Genomic DNA, 19,473 nt, shown 5'->3' with positions numbered 1-19,473 from the left:
CTTTCTTTAGAGGGCCACTGAAGTCTCCACCCCCCATCCACCCCAGTCATTTTTAAATTGAAAAATTATACTTCAGGATGAAAATCTGAAAAAGTTTGTTTTGAAACATCAAACGGAAATGTTCTGACGCTTTCAGAATAAAAGCTTCTGAACAATAGGGACAGGATTTTAATATTAAAAAACCCACCGCATACAACCCAACCCTCTATTTCTCTCACAGAAACTTACTGGCTGGACTTTACACCTGGTGTTTCCAGCAGCTTCGCTCCTTCCCAGACCTTTCCAATCAAGGGGCAACTTGCTAATCACAAAAACTGCCCCAACCAACCAAGCAAACCGGACCCCCCAGCGCCCCGACTGGAAGCTCTACGGGGCCTCGTTTCCCCGCCGCCCCTCCAGCACCCCCCGGACCGCGGTGGCTCCCCTCAGGGCCGGCCCGGGAGGGGCGTCACTCACGCTGAGCGAAGGGCGGGGGGCACAGCGCGGGCGCATCAGCCGCCGCGCGCACTCCACCGCCACCGGCTTGTGTTTCCCCGTGACCTGGGCAACAGTGAGGCCCCGCCCCCTCCCCGTCGGCCCGCCCCTCGGGAGGCGTGGGGAGGCGTGGGAAGGTGGGGCGAGGCGGGGGGCCCCACCCCGCGCAGGGCGGCTCCGCCGGGCGGAAGGGGGACGGGGCTTCGGAGCTGTTCCTGGTGCTGACCCTGCGGGCGGCCTCGCCCGCGGCGGCAGCGCGTTCGGCACCCCGCAGCAAGCGGGCCCCGGCGGGAGCAGCGGCTGACGGCGCCGCCGCCTGCCCGCCTCGGTGACCCTGCCCCGCCGCGCCGGGAGCGGCGCCGCCGAGGGGCCACGCGTGACGCGGCTCCACCGCCCCCTCGGGCGGCAGCGCAGGCGCGTTCTCTCTCTGCGGGTGCGCCTGCGCGGCGGCGCGCCGGCACTTCCGCCTTCCGCCCGGGGCCCAGCAACGGGCGGTGGGCGCTGATCCCCAGCCTCGTTGCGTCTCCCCGCCCCCGGCAGAATCTCAGCTTCCCCCCCGGTGTGCGGGCGGCCGGCCGGCCGGCCCCCTGCCGCTGCTGCCCTCCGCCGCGCCTCAGGGCCGGGGCGAGGCCCGGGCCCCCCGCGGGCCATGCCGGCGGCCGCCCCCCTGATCAGCTCGGTGCAGAAGCTGGTGCTGTACGAGACCAGGGCTGTAAGTAGCGCCTGCCCCGCCGGGCGGCCCCGCGCGGGGGCTGCGGCAGCGCGCGCCGGGCGGAGCGGGAGGATGTCCCGGCTCCCCCGCCGTGCTGGCTTGGCCCTGCCCGCGGCTCCCGCCCTTGCTGGCCTGCAGTTGTCAAAAGACCGTTCCTTATCTTTCTCTTGGGTTTTTTTCCTGTCTTTTGGGTCACACATCTAAAACATACGAATAACAAGTTGTTAAAAGTTCCTGTGTTCGCCGTGTCTCTGCCCCGTGACTTAAGCGAAGAGCTGGTTTCTGGCCCCAGCGCCGTTGGCGAGCACAAGCCCAGGCTCCGGGCCACCCGGGGCCGTAAGCTCCGGGCCACCCGGGAGCTGTGGGGCCGGGCAGGCTGGGCCCAACGGCACCGCCTCTGCCGCCGGTGTTAGCGCCGCCCGCGCTTGGCTGCGGTGCGGCTGTTGCGCTCGGCCAGGCTGACCGGGCTGGCTCCTGCCGCTGTGCGTTAGAACCGGACAGCTGAACCTGTCCGGGGTTCAGGTCTGACTTACGAATTTAAACGGGGCGGCTGAGGCAGTTACCACCTGTGCCCGTCTGTTTAGTGCTTCTGAGAGATTCCCGATCTCATCGGCTGAAGGACTTGTGGAGCCAGCTTCCAGAGTTTTCAGTCTGACCTCTGGAACTAAGCTGTTCAAGGTTTTTAGCGTTCCTTAGTATTTTGTTGCAGAAACTGTAGGCATCTGCTCTTCACAGTACTTTCTGCTGTGGGCAGAGTGGGTTGGAGGTTTGAGTGGTAATGGCTTCTTTAGCCATGTGATGAGCACCGTGTGTGAGAACCCGATGCCTGGTGTGAATAACCTGAGATGACACCGCTGTTTGTATCATCCTTCAGCTCAAGTTTCATTGTGCAGTTTCTCTTGTTTCATAGTAGGTTGTTCTTTTCAATTGAGGTAGTTTCGGATAGGGTTAGGTAACACATGGCTTTAAATGCAACAATTAGCTCTAGTTCTAATTTAAGATGGTACCTGTATGATAATAGAAACACAGCTTATACACTGAAGTCAGTGTAGCCAATTGAAAACTTCCTAAAAGGGCATACACAAGTTGAAGGGAATGCAGCCTGCCCTGCATGAATGGTCCCAGTATAAAGAAGAATGTGGCTTCCAGAAGTAGGTTTGTGCTTCTGTAACAATTGCCTGTTAAACAGCCTGTGAAAGAGGAGAGGAGGATTAAGCATGCAGAATTATTGGTGCCAGTAAATAAAAAAATTGAGGTCACACTTGCTGTCCAGAATGTTACTCTTTTTTTTTTCCCCCCCTATGCCTAAAGGAATGTTGATAACTGTTTTAATCATCTTTTTCAGCATTGCTTGAAAACGTTGTTTTAGTTTCAGCTAAATTGTTGCTATATGAGAGGAGGGTGATGGAGAAACATGATTCCTGAATTGAGTCCCAAATTACTGAATTTACTTGTTCTTGGCTCACAACTCTTGCTACTCTTCAGATAGCTGAGGTTTGGCTTTTTGTGACTGACACAAATGGATACCTGGCTTGCTTCTCTCTGAGCTCTAAGGCTCAGTTGCTGAGAGACAACATGCTATGTACAGGGACAATATTACGCTTTAGAGTTCTGTCAGCTGGCTACAATTCTCTAGGCCTCTCAAGTTGATTTTGTTAGTTCAGGAACCAGTGTCTTTTACATCTGGCTAGTGATAGCTGGCAATACCTGCCTAAATGGATGGGTTTGCCCATGCCTTGTTGTGTTCAGAATTTAGTGAGGGGCAGATCCAGCATCCCTCATCACTCCGGGAAGAAAGTTGGTTTTGATCAGCTATGAAAGGCAGTAGTTTGTGGATCAGCATGTGCCATTTGAAATGTCTCAGCTGCGTAACAGTGTCTCAAAGCTATTTCTTCAGTCACTTCTGGTGGGTGATGAAAGTGAAGTATTTTCCCTGAGTGGTTATATTCTTAATTAAAAAATAAAAAAAGTGCACATTGCAGCACTTTGAGTTTTGATGTTCAAGTTCTAGTCCTTTTTTTCAAAAGGAAAAATGCTGTAGGAATAATTTTGGTGTCATTATTTGAAAAGGGTTGATGCATTTAAGAAATTCACAGGCTGATGTAGGTTAGAAGGGTTTTCTGGAGATCATCTGGTCCAGCTGCCCCCTGCTCAAAGCAGTTTCAACAAGACCATGATACTCAGGGCTGTGTACAACTGAGTTTTTAATCCCTCCAAATATGTAGATTTTACAGCCTCTGCGAACATGTTCTAGTGCTTCACCATCCTCATGGTTTAAAAAAAAAAAAAAAAAGTGTGTGTGTGGGAAAGAAATTCCTTATAGTAAGTTTGAATTTTGCATGTTTCAACTTGTATCTGTAGCATTTTGTTCATCCACTGTACACCCCTTGGAAGAGTTTGGCTCTGTCTTATCTATACCTTCTTGTTAGACAGTTTTAGACAGCAGTAAGATCCTGGCAAAGCTTTCTGAAGGCTGAACAAACCCAGTTCTCTCAGTCTCTCCCAATGCGTCATGTGCTCTGTCCTCCTGATGATCTTGGTAGCTCTCTGCTGGACTCACTCTGGTATGTCAATGTCTGTCTTCTACTGGGGAGCCCAAATCTGGACTTCAGACTTGATTGGGTTGCAGAGAATTTTAGAGGGAAATTTGCTGTTACAGCTGATTCAGTGTCACATTGGGCTGCTGAAAAAATGTCCCACTTCTCCCCGAGGTACCCCTCATGTAGCTTCCTTCGCATCACAACTCAGTCATGCAGTTGCCAGCTGTGATGGAAGCATTACCCAGGCACGGAGTTGAATAGCTTTCTCCTGGTTCAGGTTAGTCTTCTGATTTTTCTAAGGCTTGAAAGATACACTTTTTAGATACAACATAAGCATGTGGGACCTGGAGTTATGTCAGATACAGGGTAACATGAAACTATCCTAAGATGCCTTGTGGAGACCTTGAATGGGCAAGGAAGCGATGACTTCAGCTGTCAGCAGTGGGAGAAACATGGAGTTTACACTAATCATAGTGCTTATTCCTGTAACCTCCCCTGTGTTGAAGGAGGAAGGGAAAACATGGATGAGAAAGCGGAAATGGTTTAGGGAGGAGTTTTCTGGTTGATTTTTTTTTTTTTTTTTTTTTTTGAGTTAAGAATACAGTAGCATTTTTTAAGTCAAACAGGAAACGCTCTGGCAGTGTTACTGGAGTCAAACAAGAAAGACCCCTAGAGGTGAGGAGAACAGAATTCACAGTGTCAGTTGAAGCAACAGAGAGCAAAATTCTGTATTTTCTATTAACATTTAAATTTAGGGTAGTTGCCAAGACCGACCTTTTAAGCTGATGCTTTGGGTCAATAAATACTATGGAGATGTGGATTGCATCTCTTGTTTGTTTAGGGAAGTTGAAGGCTTGTTTAGAAGTAGTCAGAAAAATGAATTGAAACAGTGGTGCTCAGATCAATGCCAGTTATCTTTCATTTTGTGCATATATTTACCGCTGAAATGCACAGCAGAGGGCAGTAAAGATATCTCAGCAGTATGACTAATAAGAAACAAAAGATACTGCCTTTCTTCTTCAGGAAAAGATGGAGCTTTTGTGTATCCCTCAAATGAAGCTCACCTGAAAGCTGTAGGGTTAGTTTACAGGAAATTATCATTCCCCTGAGGTGGTGTGACATTGAACAAGTCAATTTATGCCATGTCTATAAAGCATATCACTTGCCTATCTTTCAGGATATTATGAGGCTTAATTAATATTATTTTATTCTAATCAGGTTCTTCTACAGTCTCTATCTCCACAGTATCCAAATGACTTGCACAAGCTTATTAAGAAATGTGACTAGCATAATTACCTGTAGATTTTACTGCCCTTTTCCCCAGGGAAAACTATGTGGTTGTTTTGTTTTTTAATTTCATTTCTTCTAAAAATAATTATGATGTTTTTATATTAAAACAAGTTTGCTTATTTAATGCTGAAGTTAGTTTGTGCTCAAATTGGAGAAACTTTAATGTAGAAGACAATTTCACAGAAAAAGCTACAGAATTTTTACTGAAATATGAAGTGCACTTTTTTGTGTAGATACTTTTCTGATATACTTTAAAAATGTTGAAAGTACTGAGCAGTCTGCTGGGCAACCATTAGCTATCAGAATTTTCTAGCTAGAAGTGGCTGTGAAATTTGGTCTCTTTTGAACGGTTTCATTAGCAGAAGACAACCCCTCATGGCTGACTGCCCTATTCCCTCTGTAAAGGCATTTCAGGAATGATGATGACATAATGGAGCAGAGGATGGAGTTGAGACAAGAGAAGGGGTTTTTTGAAACACAGAAAAGCACTGTTTCAGTCCTAAATGTCTTGACAGGCTGTCAGATATATGGGCAATGAAATAGGGAAACTTAATCAACTGGTGTATGTGGGATGAGACCATTCCTGAGTACAACAGATACTTGGTGGAACAGCAGTGATGAGAACACCACAGGTTTTCAAGGGTATAATGCTACTGAGGCAGAACAAAAAAAAAAAAAAAAGTTCAAAACTGGTAGCCCCACACTACATGTGAAAGATGTGCCTTCAAATGTCTGCCATATGTTTTATTTCTTTTGTCTTGTATTGTCCTGGGTGCTACTATGTAGTCACTAGATCAACAGGAGAGAGACACTCTTACAGATTTGAGTTTGTTGTGAATCCACTTTTCTGGATGCAATGGTTATGAGGGAATTGTGGATAAATGGTCACAAATTAATGAAGTTAAACATAACATAAGGCTGAGGAAAACCAGGTATTTTCTATCACTACTTTTTATTTTCAAAGTGAAGCTTGTTGTGACCCTAAAACTAAATGGGTATGTTTCCTTGTTTAACGTAAGAATTTACTTTGTAAGTACCAATGTGCTGAATGAGGAATAAAGATAATATGAGTAAAAAGAATGAAGTTATGAAAAAGGGAACAACAATCAGTGTTGGCACAGAAATAAAATTAAATATATTCAACATGCAAATTTGAAGATGTGGGCATACTAAACAGTGAATGACTAAATATTTTCAACTAGTTCAGGTCAAGAGTGGTGCCGTGACTGGAGTGTGACAAATGGAATATTTAATCCATCCTGAAGTCCTGTATGTAAATTTCTGTAGGAAAGTAATTGAAAATTGTGGTAAGTGATATAAAATGCAGTTTAGACTTACAAAGTTGTTATCAGATTAACCTGGTTGTTTTGCACATCTTCATCTAAAAATGAGATGGCCATAAGTATTTAAACTAAATCTTCTATGGAGGTGCAGTGCCACAAAGAAAATCTCTGGCTTTGCTAATGAGAGGAGGGAGGTTATTGGAGAAGTTAGTGTGAAGCAAATAAGGAACCATCTCATAGGGTTCATTTTTTTCAAGTAATGCTTTTACAATCAATATACTTCAGCATTTTTAGTAACACTATTAGTTCAAAATGTGGGTCAGCTCTGACCAGAGTTTTGAAATATTGCAAATAATTAGCATAATCTGAGCACAAGATAGCAAGAAATGATGACAACCCTCAGGAGTAGATAAAAGAAATAATTTGAAATAGAATGGTATGCTATGAAACTTCATGCACCTTAGGATAGATTACATACCAATAAAGTTTTGTTAAGAGTTTATAAATTCAGAAGCAGTAGAGTGGAAGGAGCAGGATCTGGGTGTTTTACCTGAAGAAGGGGTGGGAGGCTGAGCTGCTGATGAAGTACAACTGAAAAAGGCAGATATGTTTTTTGTGGTATCATCATTAGTGAGAAATACTAATTATCACTATAATGAGACCTTATATGGTATGTTGTGTACATTTTCTGTCCGTATTCATTTAAGAAATAAGAATTCAACCAGGAACAGGTCCAGTGAAGGTGTAGTGAGTTAACATAGATGTCTTAGGAGGGGCAAAGGGACAGCAAGATTTCTTTAGTCTATTGAAGTGAGTGCTGAAAGGCATCCAATTACTTGTATTTCTGAAAGCATTCCAGCAGAGTAGATGCTAGAGGAGAAAAGTATTTAGCTAAAGGAAAATGTATAGATCAACCATTAACAGATTTAGCTGAATATTCGAAGGGAGAATCTTGAGGAACCTCTCAGTGGAGCAGCAGTAGCAAAGTCCTGTTTGGGACAAAAACCTTTGGTTGTCCTGGGACAGAACGGAATTACCGAATGCTGTGGCTGTAGGATGCAGAATGGGTAGCCATTTCTACATGCCCCAAAAGTGGTGCTTGGCAGAGTGTGTTCTTAAGATTTCTCATCTTGAAAGGGCCTCTTGAAGAGTTTCAACAGGTTACGTGAAGCAGGCAGCCTGGCAACTGAATTTTGCTATTTTCAGGTGCCTCTGTTTGCTCCTTAGCATCTCTTCCTTTCTTCATGTCATTCTGCCAGTTTCTATGAGAGATGAAAGACAGGTACTTCCTGAATTGTGTAGGTTCCATAGAAAGAAAGAAAACAGTAAGTTTTTGCTGTACCTTACATCTACGTGCAATTATTTTTCTCCCCTTCTTTGGTGTAGTAGAGAAAAAAAGGCTGAACCTATACCTTTTTCAACTCTATTTAATATCTTGTTTATGCCTTGACGATTTCTGATCTATGATCAATTTCAGTACATATTAAAACTGCCAAAAAGTTTGAGGAAGAGGCTTTTCCTTGTGTAGCTTTATGCTGGTTGTGAAGGAGGGTGGAGGTTTGATGGCAGGTGACCATTGCAGTGCCCAGTTAAGCATAAATTAGAGAGATAACAGCAATCCAGAGTCAGTGTTCACATGAAGGTTTGTCATCTGGCAACCTCGTGTGTTTCTTTAGTCTGGCAGAAAGCGTGACCAGTGTGTAAATACCTCCCTGCGTTGGTGCAGGTGCCCAGGTGCTGATGGGGGGCGGCGGGGTGGGCTCTGTGAGGAGAGGCTGGGGCTGCTCCATGCTGGACGTGGCCGGCTCCAACCAACCCACCGCCTGGCACGGCTCTGTCCCGCAGCCAAGATGGTGGCACCTCTGTGGTGATGTGTCTGAGAGAGTAAAAAAGGCTATGTGGCAGCTGTGAGAGAGGGGAGGGAGGAAAGCTGTGAGAGAAACACCTCTGCAGACACCAAAGTCAGTGAAGGAGAGGGTGCCCCAGGTGCTGGAGCAGAGACCCCCTGCAGCCTGAGGGGGGGGACCCTGCTGGAGCAGGGGGATATTTCCTGAAGGAGCTGCAGCCTGTGGATGTGGAGGGGGACCCACACTGGAGCAGGGAAAAGCGTGAGGTGGAAGGAGCAGCAGGGAGGAACTGTTAGGAACTGACCACAACCCCCCATTTCCCACCCCCCAGCGCTGCTCAGGGCAGGGGGAAGAAAGGAGTTGGGAGTAAAGCTGTGCCTGGGAAGAAAGGAGGGTGAGGGGAAAAGGTGTTTTAATTTAATTTTGTTTCTTTCTATTGGAACCTATTTTAATTGTCAATAAATTACATTCATTTTTGTCAAGTCAAGTCTGTTTTGCCTGTGACAGTAAATATTAGGCAATCTCCCTGTCCTTACAATTGACCCATCACCTTTTCCATCTTGTTTTCTCCCCCTGCCCTGTTGAGGAGGGGGAGTGAGAGAGCAGCTGGGTGGGGGGCTGGCAGCTGGTCAAGGTCAACCCACCACCCTTCCTTAGGGCTTTGTGGTTTTAGACATATCCGTGAGCTCAACGGGTATCTTTTGCAAGCATTTGGTATGAGTTCTTCAGTGTTTTTTTCTTTATGCTATTTGCAGGTTTACCAATTGGCTGTATTAGTGCACTGCTGTATTTTTCAAGTAATTTTTAGTGTATTTTCACTTTCTTTTCTGCTGATTAAGCTGTGCGCTGCTTTTTCACAAATGAGTGAATTAAGTTCTTCACAGTGCTGACACTTCTGAATGATAATTAGCCTATACAAAGAAGTAAATCATAGTTTTAGATCAGGAGTTGTAGAGAAATAATCGTCTTAAAGATAAAAAAATAAAATAATCATGGTCAAAATGTTTGATTGCAGAACTATTATCCTGCCATAAACAACAGTTTGCAGTATGGAGTTTTTTTATTTTGTTTAGATTCCTTGTGGAAGAAGGTATTTTTATTGGTTTGGCTAAATCAAAAGATTGATAGAAGAAAGCCTTTCAATTAGATTGCTTTGGTTGAAACTCAGTCCCAGATGGAAGTCACTAATGATTGTTCCTATCTTGTGGTTGCTTAGTGATAATTGTGCGATAAATTAAGCTTCAGTCCAGGTCTTATAGCTGCATGGTGCAGTGCCATGGTTGGTAAAGTGCACTTGTTAACAAGTTTCAGCAAAGGCCAAGGGCAGAGTAAACCTGAAAATAGCATGTTTTATCTCAGGTGATGGTTGAAGGACTTTGGCAGAGTAGTATGGGGAAGTCTGCACAGTTTCTCCTAGTGTACTGTTCTGTTCAGAAAGTATTTTGGTGGTCAAGGTTGTCCATTTATCTAAATGTAGTGGCTTTGTTGTGGAGTGGAATTGTTTGAGGCACTTGGAAAATGCTTCAGTTTATTCAGTTCAACTTAGTAATAAGTGAGGTAAGAGAATAAGGATATAAACTCCCAGAAAGTTTTCTGTAGCTTACCTGTGGATTCTCATTTCTTTTACTGTAATGATTTCTGTTAATGAAAATAGATGTAAACAGTACAGTGCATTTTAGCTTTGATTAATATTACAGTTATATTACAACCTCAGAAATTAATTTATTTGATGTTACATGCTCAGTGCTGTGTTGATTTGATATTGTTCTTTATTCTTTCCTAGTATTCATGTGATGGCAAATTTAATTGTGGTACACGTCACTGATACGGTTTTATTTGTGCTCCATATCATCCAGTAAAACAGACTTCTTTATTCATTAGATGCATAAATTAGGTAGCAGAAGCAGCTAATGCTGAAATGTCTTTTTTTGTTGTTGATGTTTTTAGTTTAATTTTTGCATTGTTAGTTTTCATATCAGATCTTGGAGGTTGAATATGAGCTGCCGTATCATAGTGTTTGTCGAGTAACTCTGGGATTACTGATTGGTAGTCAGTCCTGATAACTTACCAAGTAGAAGTCTAATTTTGGGTTCCTAATTTTGAAGACTAGTCCAAATTCAAAAGTTTTTGCAGATGTTCTCTTCTTTATTACTTCCTCAAGAATATCTTCTAACATGCAGTGGGTAAGATTCCCATTTGCTTAACAGAGATTTCCCATTGCCTGGATTTCTAAGAAGGTGGCTTCTTTAAGGCCACTGATGCTGGGTTTTGACATTGTTCTCAACTGACCTTCCTTAATGCATTAGAAAGCTAGGCTGTGCAACTTCAAACAAAACCCCTGCATTAGTCCTTAAAGGACTTCAAAGAGAGCTTATTAAGTACCATTCGTTATAGTGGTTGCTGCCATAGTCTGCAGATACAATTACTTCTCATCCAATCTAACTGCTGCTGTTCTAAGCAGCAGCAGCGTTTAGAGCTGGCACTGTAGCTCACTATAGCAGCTGCCAAGGTGATGTGAGTGATGCATTCCTCATAGCGCTTCCTTGTGCTTTATTGGTCTATTAAAATGGAAATAGAGAAGTATCCAGCTGAACTTCCATAGTAATAGCATTTGCAACTCTGTATCCATCTCTCTCTCTCTGTTCCTGCGTGTCACGTGCCATGTTCCAATTTTAAATGTGGTCTTAAGTTGTACTGTTTTATTTTTATTCAGGACCATTTGTCAATAACCACAGGTCTCACTTTGGGAAGAAAATACGCTTATCTAATGAGCTGGAAATGAGGGGAGATCACTGAGCTCTATTGCACTATTATGGACTACTTATAATTGTTTAGCTTTAATTAATAATCTTCTACAAGTAGAGAAGTAGCACTCTTAAAATACAAACTTATCATCCATGTGTTACAATTAATATGATATTTGCCTCTGCCCATTCACCTTCTAGTGCATGAAGGAAAAACAGGTGGTATGATGGCAGGGTCTAAGCAAGTGCCCGTCTTGGTGGTTTCGTGTTTCTTGCTGGTGGGTGATACCAACAGAAGAGCTCCAGCCTCCAGCTTTGTGCCATTCAGTACCACGCAGTAGGGGTTCTGACCCCCTCCCTGTCATTACAATTTTCCTCCTGGATCTTGGCACTAAGGGATCTCCTGCACAGGGTAGTCTGGGGGGGACAGGCTGAGGAGCTTGAGCTGTGCACAGCAGCACATTGCTGCTAAAGAACAGTAGGAAACTGTCTCCTGTGCCAAAGTGCTGCCTCCAAGGCTTCAGTGAGGGGGTGCTGTGATGGTGTATGACTTGGAAGGCCCTTCTTTACTATCATTTAGGAGTAAACAGCAGAACTTGCCTCTCAGTAAGCACTGTAATGTCAGTGTACAAGGTAGAGCCAGGAGTTGGTGGTGTTTCCTTTTATAGCTCTTAAAGTTAAGTATTTTATTTTCTTTTTTAGAGCTTACTGACTATCTAGATGCTTTTGTGAATTCAGGGAAGCTGAAGAGGGCTTTAAGTTCTTTCACTTTAAATGTTTTGGCAGTAAAGATGTTTCTTAACATCTAATTGGCTTAAATTATGATATTCTGAGGTTTCTGTGACTTACTATTGATTTCCTCTCCCACATCTTAAATCCATGTGACTTTTAAAGTTGAGCTGGCTGCATAGATCCACGTGAAATTGCCGTGCTTTCCTACTAGGCTGAGCATTAATAATGAGTTACACCTTGCTGTGTGGTAGCACCACACTGATTAAATGAATTAGTAAAACGAGAGCTGCTTATAGCAAGTTAGTCCTGTAACCTGTGCTTACTGTTGATACCTGTAAATGTAAAAAATCATTTATAGTTTGATTCCCTTAAGTGAGAAATGGACACATATGTTTTCCTGTAGTATTTCTTTCATATTTTAAATGAGAAATAAACTTTTTTTTTTTAAAGTGGTATTTTTAACCACCATTAAACTTGAGTGTTGTGGAAGAGCAGTGAGAAGCCAGTCATAGCAAATATAAATAAAACCTGAAGATAACTTCTTGTACTCAAGTACTTACAATTTTTCGGTGTTTAGTATGGACTAGGAAAGACAAGGTGGCAGAAATAGCAATGGACTACAATATAGCAACAGTAATTTTAGATTGTGAAAAGTTACAAATTTGTGTATATAAGTTTCTGCTAAATTCTACAAAGCAAATGGGAAGACAGTAATGGCTGGGGCAGGGTGTAGTTGGACAGTGCCTGGTACAAGTTGCTTCTTTTTCCCCTCTCTTAAGTTTTTTACCTTTCTTCAATTTTTGATTTTTTTTTCTTCCTTGTACAGGGGAGGGAATGAGGTCTTTTAAGCTGTGAAGGCTGATTGTATACAAGTGTACCTACCTAAGGTACTGATGCCTAAAACAGTTTTCTAACAGTTGAAATGGATCTAGTTGAGAAACTATCTAAATGACATTGTTGATGTCTTATGTTACAATGGACTTTGGTTGCTTTATCTTGTGTAATATTCTGACTTTTTTTTTTTTTTAATGTAGCGGTATTTTCTTGTTGGAAGTAATCCTGCAGAAACCAAATACCGTGTTTTGAAAATAGATCGCACTGAACCAAAGGATTTGGTTATAATTGATGATAAGGTGAGTGCCTCTCTAGTTTGGTTTTTTTTTCCCAGTTATTCCAAACAATACTGTCTATATCGAACTGAATTTAAATATTACACATTTAATCATAATTTAATTTAATTACAACAAAGGTATGTCACAGAATCAGAGTCATATAAAAATTGAGGATGGAGGGAATCTCTGGAGATTGTCTAGCCCTACCCTCATGCTCAGAGCAGTGTCAGCTACATCAGGTGGCTGAGGGCCATGCTCAGTCATGTTTTGAATATGGCTGGAGTCTCCGCAACATCCCTGGGTAACCTGTTCCACTGTTATCCCATCCTCAGAGTAAAAAAACTGCTTCTTGTGTTCAAATGGAATTTCCTGTATTTCAATTTGTGCCCATTGCCTCTTGTCCTTTGACTGGATACTACTAAGAGTCTGACTCAGTCTTTCTCCCTTTTGCCAGGTATTTATACACATTGGTAAGATCCCCTCTGAGCTTTTTTGTTCTGCAGGCTGATCAATCCTGACTCACTTGGCCTCTCCTCCTATGTCAGATGCATACAGTATTAGCATGGAGATGATGAGTTACAGTGTGGGAGTGGCCACAAGATCTCCAAACAGCATGTTAACTTTTATGAAATTTTCCCAAGTTTTTCAGTTTATATATACTCCCAGTGATTTTCTTATGTTCAGCTATGCGGTTCTAAGTGCAAAATACATTTAAATACGATCTAGTCAATTTTTTTGTGTTTCTGATATATATGAAGCAAAATAAACAGCGGCAACAAGTTTTAATCTGCACAATAGAATAAGACTTGATTCCTTTCCAGGTAATTTATGGTTTAAAATCTTAACACTTAAGATTTAGAAATGTTTGAATTCACATGTGACCATGACTATTTCTATTGCAGTGAACAGTGAATTTTGTGCATAAAAAGCTTGTTGTATTTGTTGGTAGGACGGAAACAGGACACAGAGGATGTAGAGCAGTTGTTTGGTTTATTATATGTTAAGTAAATTCTATGATACTCTGATGTGAAATAACATTGAACTGCCGAAGCAGTAAGTTAAATGAATTTTATTTTAAAGCATGTGTATACGCAACAAGAGGTGAGGGAACTTCTTGGCCGTTTAGACCTGGGAAACAGAACAAAGATTGGGCAGAAGGGCTCTTCTGGGTTATCTCGAGCTGTCTCTGCTTTTGGTGTAGTAGGTAAGTGTTTAGTTTGATTTTATAAAATCTTTTATTTAAGGAGGTGAGGCTTCTGGTGTTACACTGTATGTCTTTGTCTCCCCTTGACTTTTTTTTTTTTAAACTGAAAAGGATTGAGTAATTTCATTCTCAAAGATAATACATTTCTGCATATGTTGTGAAAACAGGTGGTCAGTACAGGGGTGAGAGTTGTGCTGTAACTTATCTTTTTGTCACTAAGGGAGAAATCTAGGAAATAGCCAAACTCTAGAAGCTTGGTTGAAGATCTCACCAAACTCATCTGATTGTAGGATACAAATCATGTGGAACCTGGCCTCCTGAATTCCAGAGCTCACAGAATACTTTTTTAAAATAAACTAAGTTGACGTTCTCTGTTAGGTTGCATTTCTGCATCACACACTATTCAGAAAGATGACTTAATTTTCTTTTTGGTTAACTTTTTGCTGTGACATATTTAAAGATTTCTTTTTCATGTTTGAACAAGTATAACTGGCGGTATGTCAACTGAATTTTTAAATGCTGATCAGCTGTCCATAATCCTAGAGAACTGTTTCAAGGATTCAATAGATTCTAACTCCATCTGCAAGTCACTATTGTCAGGTACTGAGGGTTGATATATCGATGGTGATGTGTCCAAAGTAAATGCTAATGTGTTTTAGATTGTGAAAAGTTATAAGTTTCTGCTAAATTCTACAAAGCAAATGGGAAGACAGTAATGGCTCTGACAGCCCCAAGAATACTTTGTGCTATATTTGTACCAATACACACCTATACATCTAAATGCAAAGCTGCAGAGGAGGTGCAGAATGCAATTCCTTTAAAAGATGCTCCTGAATTTTGCATAACAACCAAAACATAAGAAAATATTATTAGTATTCTAATCTAAGGTGGAAGATTAGGCAAACTTTCTTCTATATTCTTTTTGCCCATGAAGCGTTTTGGAACTTATCAATGGATCTACTTTTCAGGAATTTCTCATGTAAGGTTTGTAATTGTAGAGTAAACCTAAAGAAGCTTCTAACAGTCTTGCAGCACTGGCTGTTTTTGTACACACCATCAGTGCTCACTACCTAAATGTCTGATAATATATTCGGTTGGAAATTAGTTGTGTTCAGTGAAAATTTTGCATCCCAACTGTATGTTGGTTTCTATGTACTCTTCATAACAGGAGGGTTTCTATTCTGTAGCCTGACATATGTATTTGTTATCAGATACGGTGTACTATTTCTAGGTTGTTTTTTTTTAGAAGTAACTTGCTCTCTTTGTGATCTTCAGATTATCATGCACTTCTAAAGCATATGCTTTAGATGTCTTCCATCTTGATCCTATCTAATCATATCTGTATAAAGATGTAATTTGGGGGAATGCAACTGGTCGTTTATTTCTGCCTCCTGGCTCAAGTCAGGAGGACAGGGCTGGTTTTTTGTAGAAAGGACAGCTTTGTTCTGTTCTCTGATTATTCCATTAACCAGGGGCAGTGTGTTCAGTGCACTCACAATGGGCATCTTCTGGTTCACTGTATAGTGTTAAAAAGTAGAAATTGCTTTTAAATGGAGAGAACCAGGCCAAGGGGAAAGGCTGGGTTCCTTATCAGGCTTTGGTATAACATTTGGTGAAATTCAAAGGATAGAGGCTGTTCGTGTAATTTCAGTACCTGGAGAATACAAGAAGAAATTTGACTGCTATTTAACAACTGAAATTCAATAGTCTGGCTGCTTCAAATGGAATACTTTGTTTCTTATTGTCAGCAGGGTCTCCTGTCCTTGTGCAGGTGAGAGCATTTTTCCAAGGGGGGCTAATAAGGTAGAAGAAAAAATTGCAGTTTATTCGATCACATTGCAGCCTCCAGCAGTGACAGGGAGGAAAATGTGTGCTTCGCTCATCCTTCTTCTTTAATTTATAATGCAAAGCTGAAAGAACTGAATATAAATACAAGTAAAAATGTGAATTGTGAGGGGGTTCCCTCCTCCTCCCCGCCCAAACTAATATATTTGTTGACAGTGCAGCAGTAACTGAATTTTAGGCTTTTTGCTAGTAGCCACCCATCAAAGCAGCTGCCTCCAAGAGCTAATTCATGTAATTTATTAGCTACTAAAACTTAGTATATGCAGTGATACAAAAGTACTGTATTAGAAACAAATTTGGATTCAAGGTGGTTACATATTTCTATTTTTTAATTTGAATGTATAGCAACTCAGTGGAGAAACATGCCTGTGCTCTGTAGTGTTAGGGAACGAGGGTGGAGGCTTCAGAAGCCTTCTTTTTATTAGGCAATAGAGCCAGACATTGCCTGTTGTACCTCCTTAGCCCTCTGGCCTTCAGCAGGGTCAAGTGTTGGTATCTGAGAGAGGAAATAGAAAGAAAGGATTACCCCTGATGCTCTGAAGGAGTAATTTGGGAGAGATGGTGCTGCAGACAGGGAATTTAATTCCCAGCTGTTAAGGAGAGAGCGCATAAAGGTGTTGTAGTACCCGCAATTCCTTTTGCTGTTCTGTGCCTTTCTCCAGTAGGGAATACATAAACCTGAAAAGAAAATTGGCGTTGGGGTTTCCTTCTTGCCCTGGAAAAATTAACCTTTTGCTATCTGAAGTAATTGGGGCATGCCTCACTCTGAACAATGAGTCCTATAGAAAGCAAATACGAGTATCTTAAGTAGACAGCAACTTACATATTAAAATAGGCACGGTGGAAAGAGAAAAAAAGGTAAAAATCATGTACTTAATTGATTAATACAGTGGGGATAAATTTTAAGACTCTGTCTATGAGTGCATATATATACACATTATACACATAACATTAACAAACAAAAATTCTATGAAATCTTAATTTGAGATTGTTTTTCTAAATATGTTTGATAAAATCAATGCAAACATCCAACTAATAGGATTTTTGTGCTGTTTTAACAGGTTTTGTCAGGTTTTTAGAAGGCTACTACATTGTGTTAATAACAAAAAGAAGAAAAATGGCAGATATTGGAGGTCATGCCATATATAAAATAGAAGATACAAATATGATTTACATTCCAAATGACTCTGTAAGAGTCACTCATCCTGATGAAGCCAGGTAAATAATATGTAAATAAACAGTGTGTACTTTTTGAATATTTTCTAAGCAGTGAGCTGCAACTAGGAATTTAGTCATGGATTTCCTTCTGTTAGTATGTCATTCAAGCCATTTCATCTTGGTTGATAAATCGGTGTGGAAGAACGGAGAATAGGCCACGAGTTCTGTGGTCTCTAACCTGGAGGGTAGATAAAACTGTTACAGTCTTTCAGAGCTTTTTGTCCACATTTCCATGTCACCTACATGTCAAAGCTACATCCTAGCAAATGCGCACCAGGAAGCATCCAATGTAGACATTGTTTTTACAAGGGCAAAGTAATGCTAATACTGGTTTATATTGTTTGGGGTACTGTTCTTTTGTTAGTAACTCTAGCATCATGTTAATCTCACTTGAAGAGATCTTCTGTGCTCTTCAAAAAGTGCTAAGTAGACTATTTAATGATTCTGTGCTGTCAGAGTCTTGTGAATGTTGCTGTTGTAAAGGCTGATAAAGTTTAGCTGCTGCTTTCTTTTTTTTCTGAAGAAAGAAATTTGATCCTTTGGTCAGCAGAGAGCCTTGTACTTGAAATGTACAACTACATACTGGTGGTGTTTTTATCAGGGTGGTGTAACTTTATGTCTATGAAATTGCAGACAAATGGTATCAATACACTGCTTTTCAGTCTGTAACAAGCGTGACTAGTCAAAAAAGTGATGGATTATGATAAACTAATGTCAGGTAATAAAACAAGCCAAAGGTAACTATTAAAAAAGTTTCCACTTTCAGGTATGACTGATTGTAAACCTCAGTCTCCCCTCTCAGAATGCAGTAGACCACATTATCTAACCTGTATATTTATGGTGTTAGCCATTTTGTCATTCGTAGACAGTGTTATGGTTTCTTCTGAGAATTTGCAAGGGTCTGATGGGTTGAGGTAGATGTTTCTTTTCTTGTTCATTTATTTGAGAATAATTGTGAAAATCTTTAATTCTTGTATAGTATTGTTGGGAGTTTGCAAGTCCTAGAGAATTTGGCCCATATATGTAGAAAATAAACTACAACTTCATCTACAACTGCCTAAAGAAACAGCATGTACATGAGTAGACACTGGGTTAAGAAAAGACTATTTGATTTATTTAATCCAAATACTGACATTCTAGTGGAATTACTTGTCAAAAAAATTACGGTAAGATAGGAAGAGAATATATGGCAAGAGTCTATATTTATATGTATTTTAATTTCTGAGATCCTCTGAATTACTTATTTGGGTCTGTCCAGTTAAACTAATAATTTTCCCTTTGACTTGAACTATTTTGCTAGGTATCTGAGAATCTTTCAAAATGTGGACCTTTCTAGCAACTTCTATTTTAGGTAGGTATTAGTTACTAATTCCTTTAAAAAACCTGTATGCTTACACTCGCTATAAGATTCTGGTTTTGGATTTTGATACCCAAGATCTTTACGTTGGTATTCTGGGGAAATAAGACCTGTGATCACACTGCTCACGCATTTTCATCAGTGTCTTTTGAACCTACTTTCTCTTTCAACAAATTGATTAAGAATGTAGTCTCCATAAAGTTAAAAAACTATTAGAAGTTTTAGTGGCATTTAGTGGCAAGGTAGACACTGGAATTAACATTTCCTCTGACTGTTAGGCTTTGCCAGATTATGCAGAAGTTCTGTCTTTGGAGAAGTATTGTATTTCAGGGGGTTTTCTTGTCCTGAAGTTTTTCTTTCTAGATCTCATTTTCCAGAAATAAAGCTTTGCCTTGATTCAGAAACAAAGATAGAGAAATAGGTCCTCGTCTAAGATACACCCTGCCTAGGGTACATCTTTCATAGGGCCTTATAGGCATTACCAGCTCCCTTTCTTATTGCTTCATAAATGCTATACGTAAGACAAGTTCCTGTGTCCCAGCTACTATTACACATGAGATGTTTGGGACAACAGAAGAGTGGGGGAAATATGATAAACATGGCAGTTAGAAGACTTTAAGACTTAAACTAAACAAAAAAACCCTCTTGCAAGTACCAAAAGGTATAACAGTCTAGAAGCTACTTCCTCTTGGAAAATAAAGGCTTTTTGTCACAACTGTATCTGTGAAGACAAAACCTACCAATGTTTCATGTCTGTTTTGTGGTTTTGCATAGGAAGGCTTTTTCACAGTGTAAAACTTGAGGTTTTCATCCATGCTTTGTCTCCCAGCCCTAACATTACGCAACTTTTTTTTTCCCTCTCCTTTTTTTATTCCTGCTTGGAGGTGATGAATAGATACAGTTTCTGTGGTTGTGCATAGAGGGGAAAGGAGAAGGTTCTTATATGACTCTCTGATAAACACATTTGTCAGTTTAATTTAAATTGTCCTTGGCTGAAATCATACCATGTTTTTCTGCATGGTTTTCACATAGATCCTGGACAGAATTAGTTATACTAAAACTAGTTATACTAAGTTAGTTATACTAAAACAATTGATCTAAGGGGAAAATGGAGG

At 41.1% G+C, this 19,473-nt stretch overlaps 1 protein-coding gene across 3 annotated transcripts in view; it reads left to right on the top strand.

Moving 5' to 3' along the window:
* Nucleotides 1–675: 675 nt before the first annotated feature.
* Nucleotides 676–19,473, top strand: part of FIG4 (FIG4 phosphoinositide 5-phosphatase) — a 77,187-nt gene continuing 58,389 nt past the window's right edge. Inside the window, exons 1-5 of one of the 3 annotated variants that reach the window (XM_055713572.1) lie at nucleotides 676–1,186; nucleotides 12,657–12,755; nucleotides 13,815–13,938; nucleotides 16,845–17,001; nucleotides 18,302–18,352. In XM_055713572.1, coding sequence (XP_055569547.1) covers nucleotides 1,124–1,186; nucleotides 12,657–12,755; nucleotides 13,815–13,938; nucleotides 16,845–17,001; nucleotides 18,302–18,352 — 494 coding nt within the window. In that variant the 5' untranslated portion in view covers nucleotides 676–1,123. Of the gene's footprint in view, nucleotides 1,187–10,162; nucleotides 10,330–12,656; nucleotides 12,756–13,814; nucleotides 13,939–16,844; nucleotides 17,002–18,301; nucleotides 18,353–19,473 lie in introns of those variants that run through there. The other 2 variants (XM_055713571.1, XM_027814635.2) reach the window with 2 other exon arrangements.

This window comes from Falco cherrug, chromosome 6 (genome assembly GCF_023634085.1).
Source record: "Falco cherrug isolate bFalChe1 chromosome 6, bFalChe1.pri, whole genome shotgun sequence".
NCBI classification, from domain to species: Eukaryota; Metazoa; Chordata; class Aves; order Falconiformes; family Falconidae; genus Falco; species Falco cherrug.
This window is presented reverse-complemented; position numbering and strand designations above follow the sequence as displayed.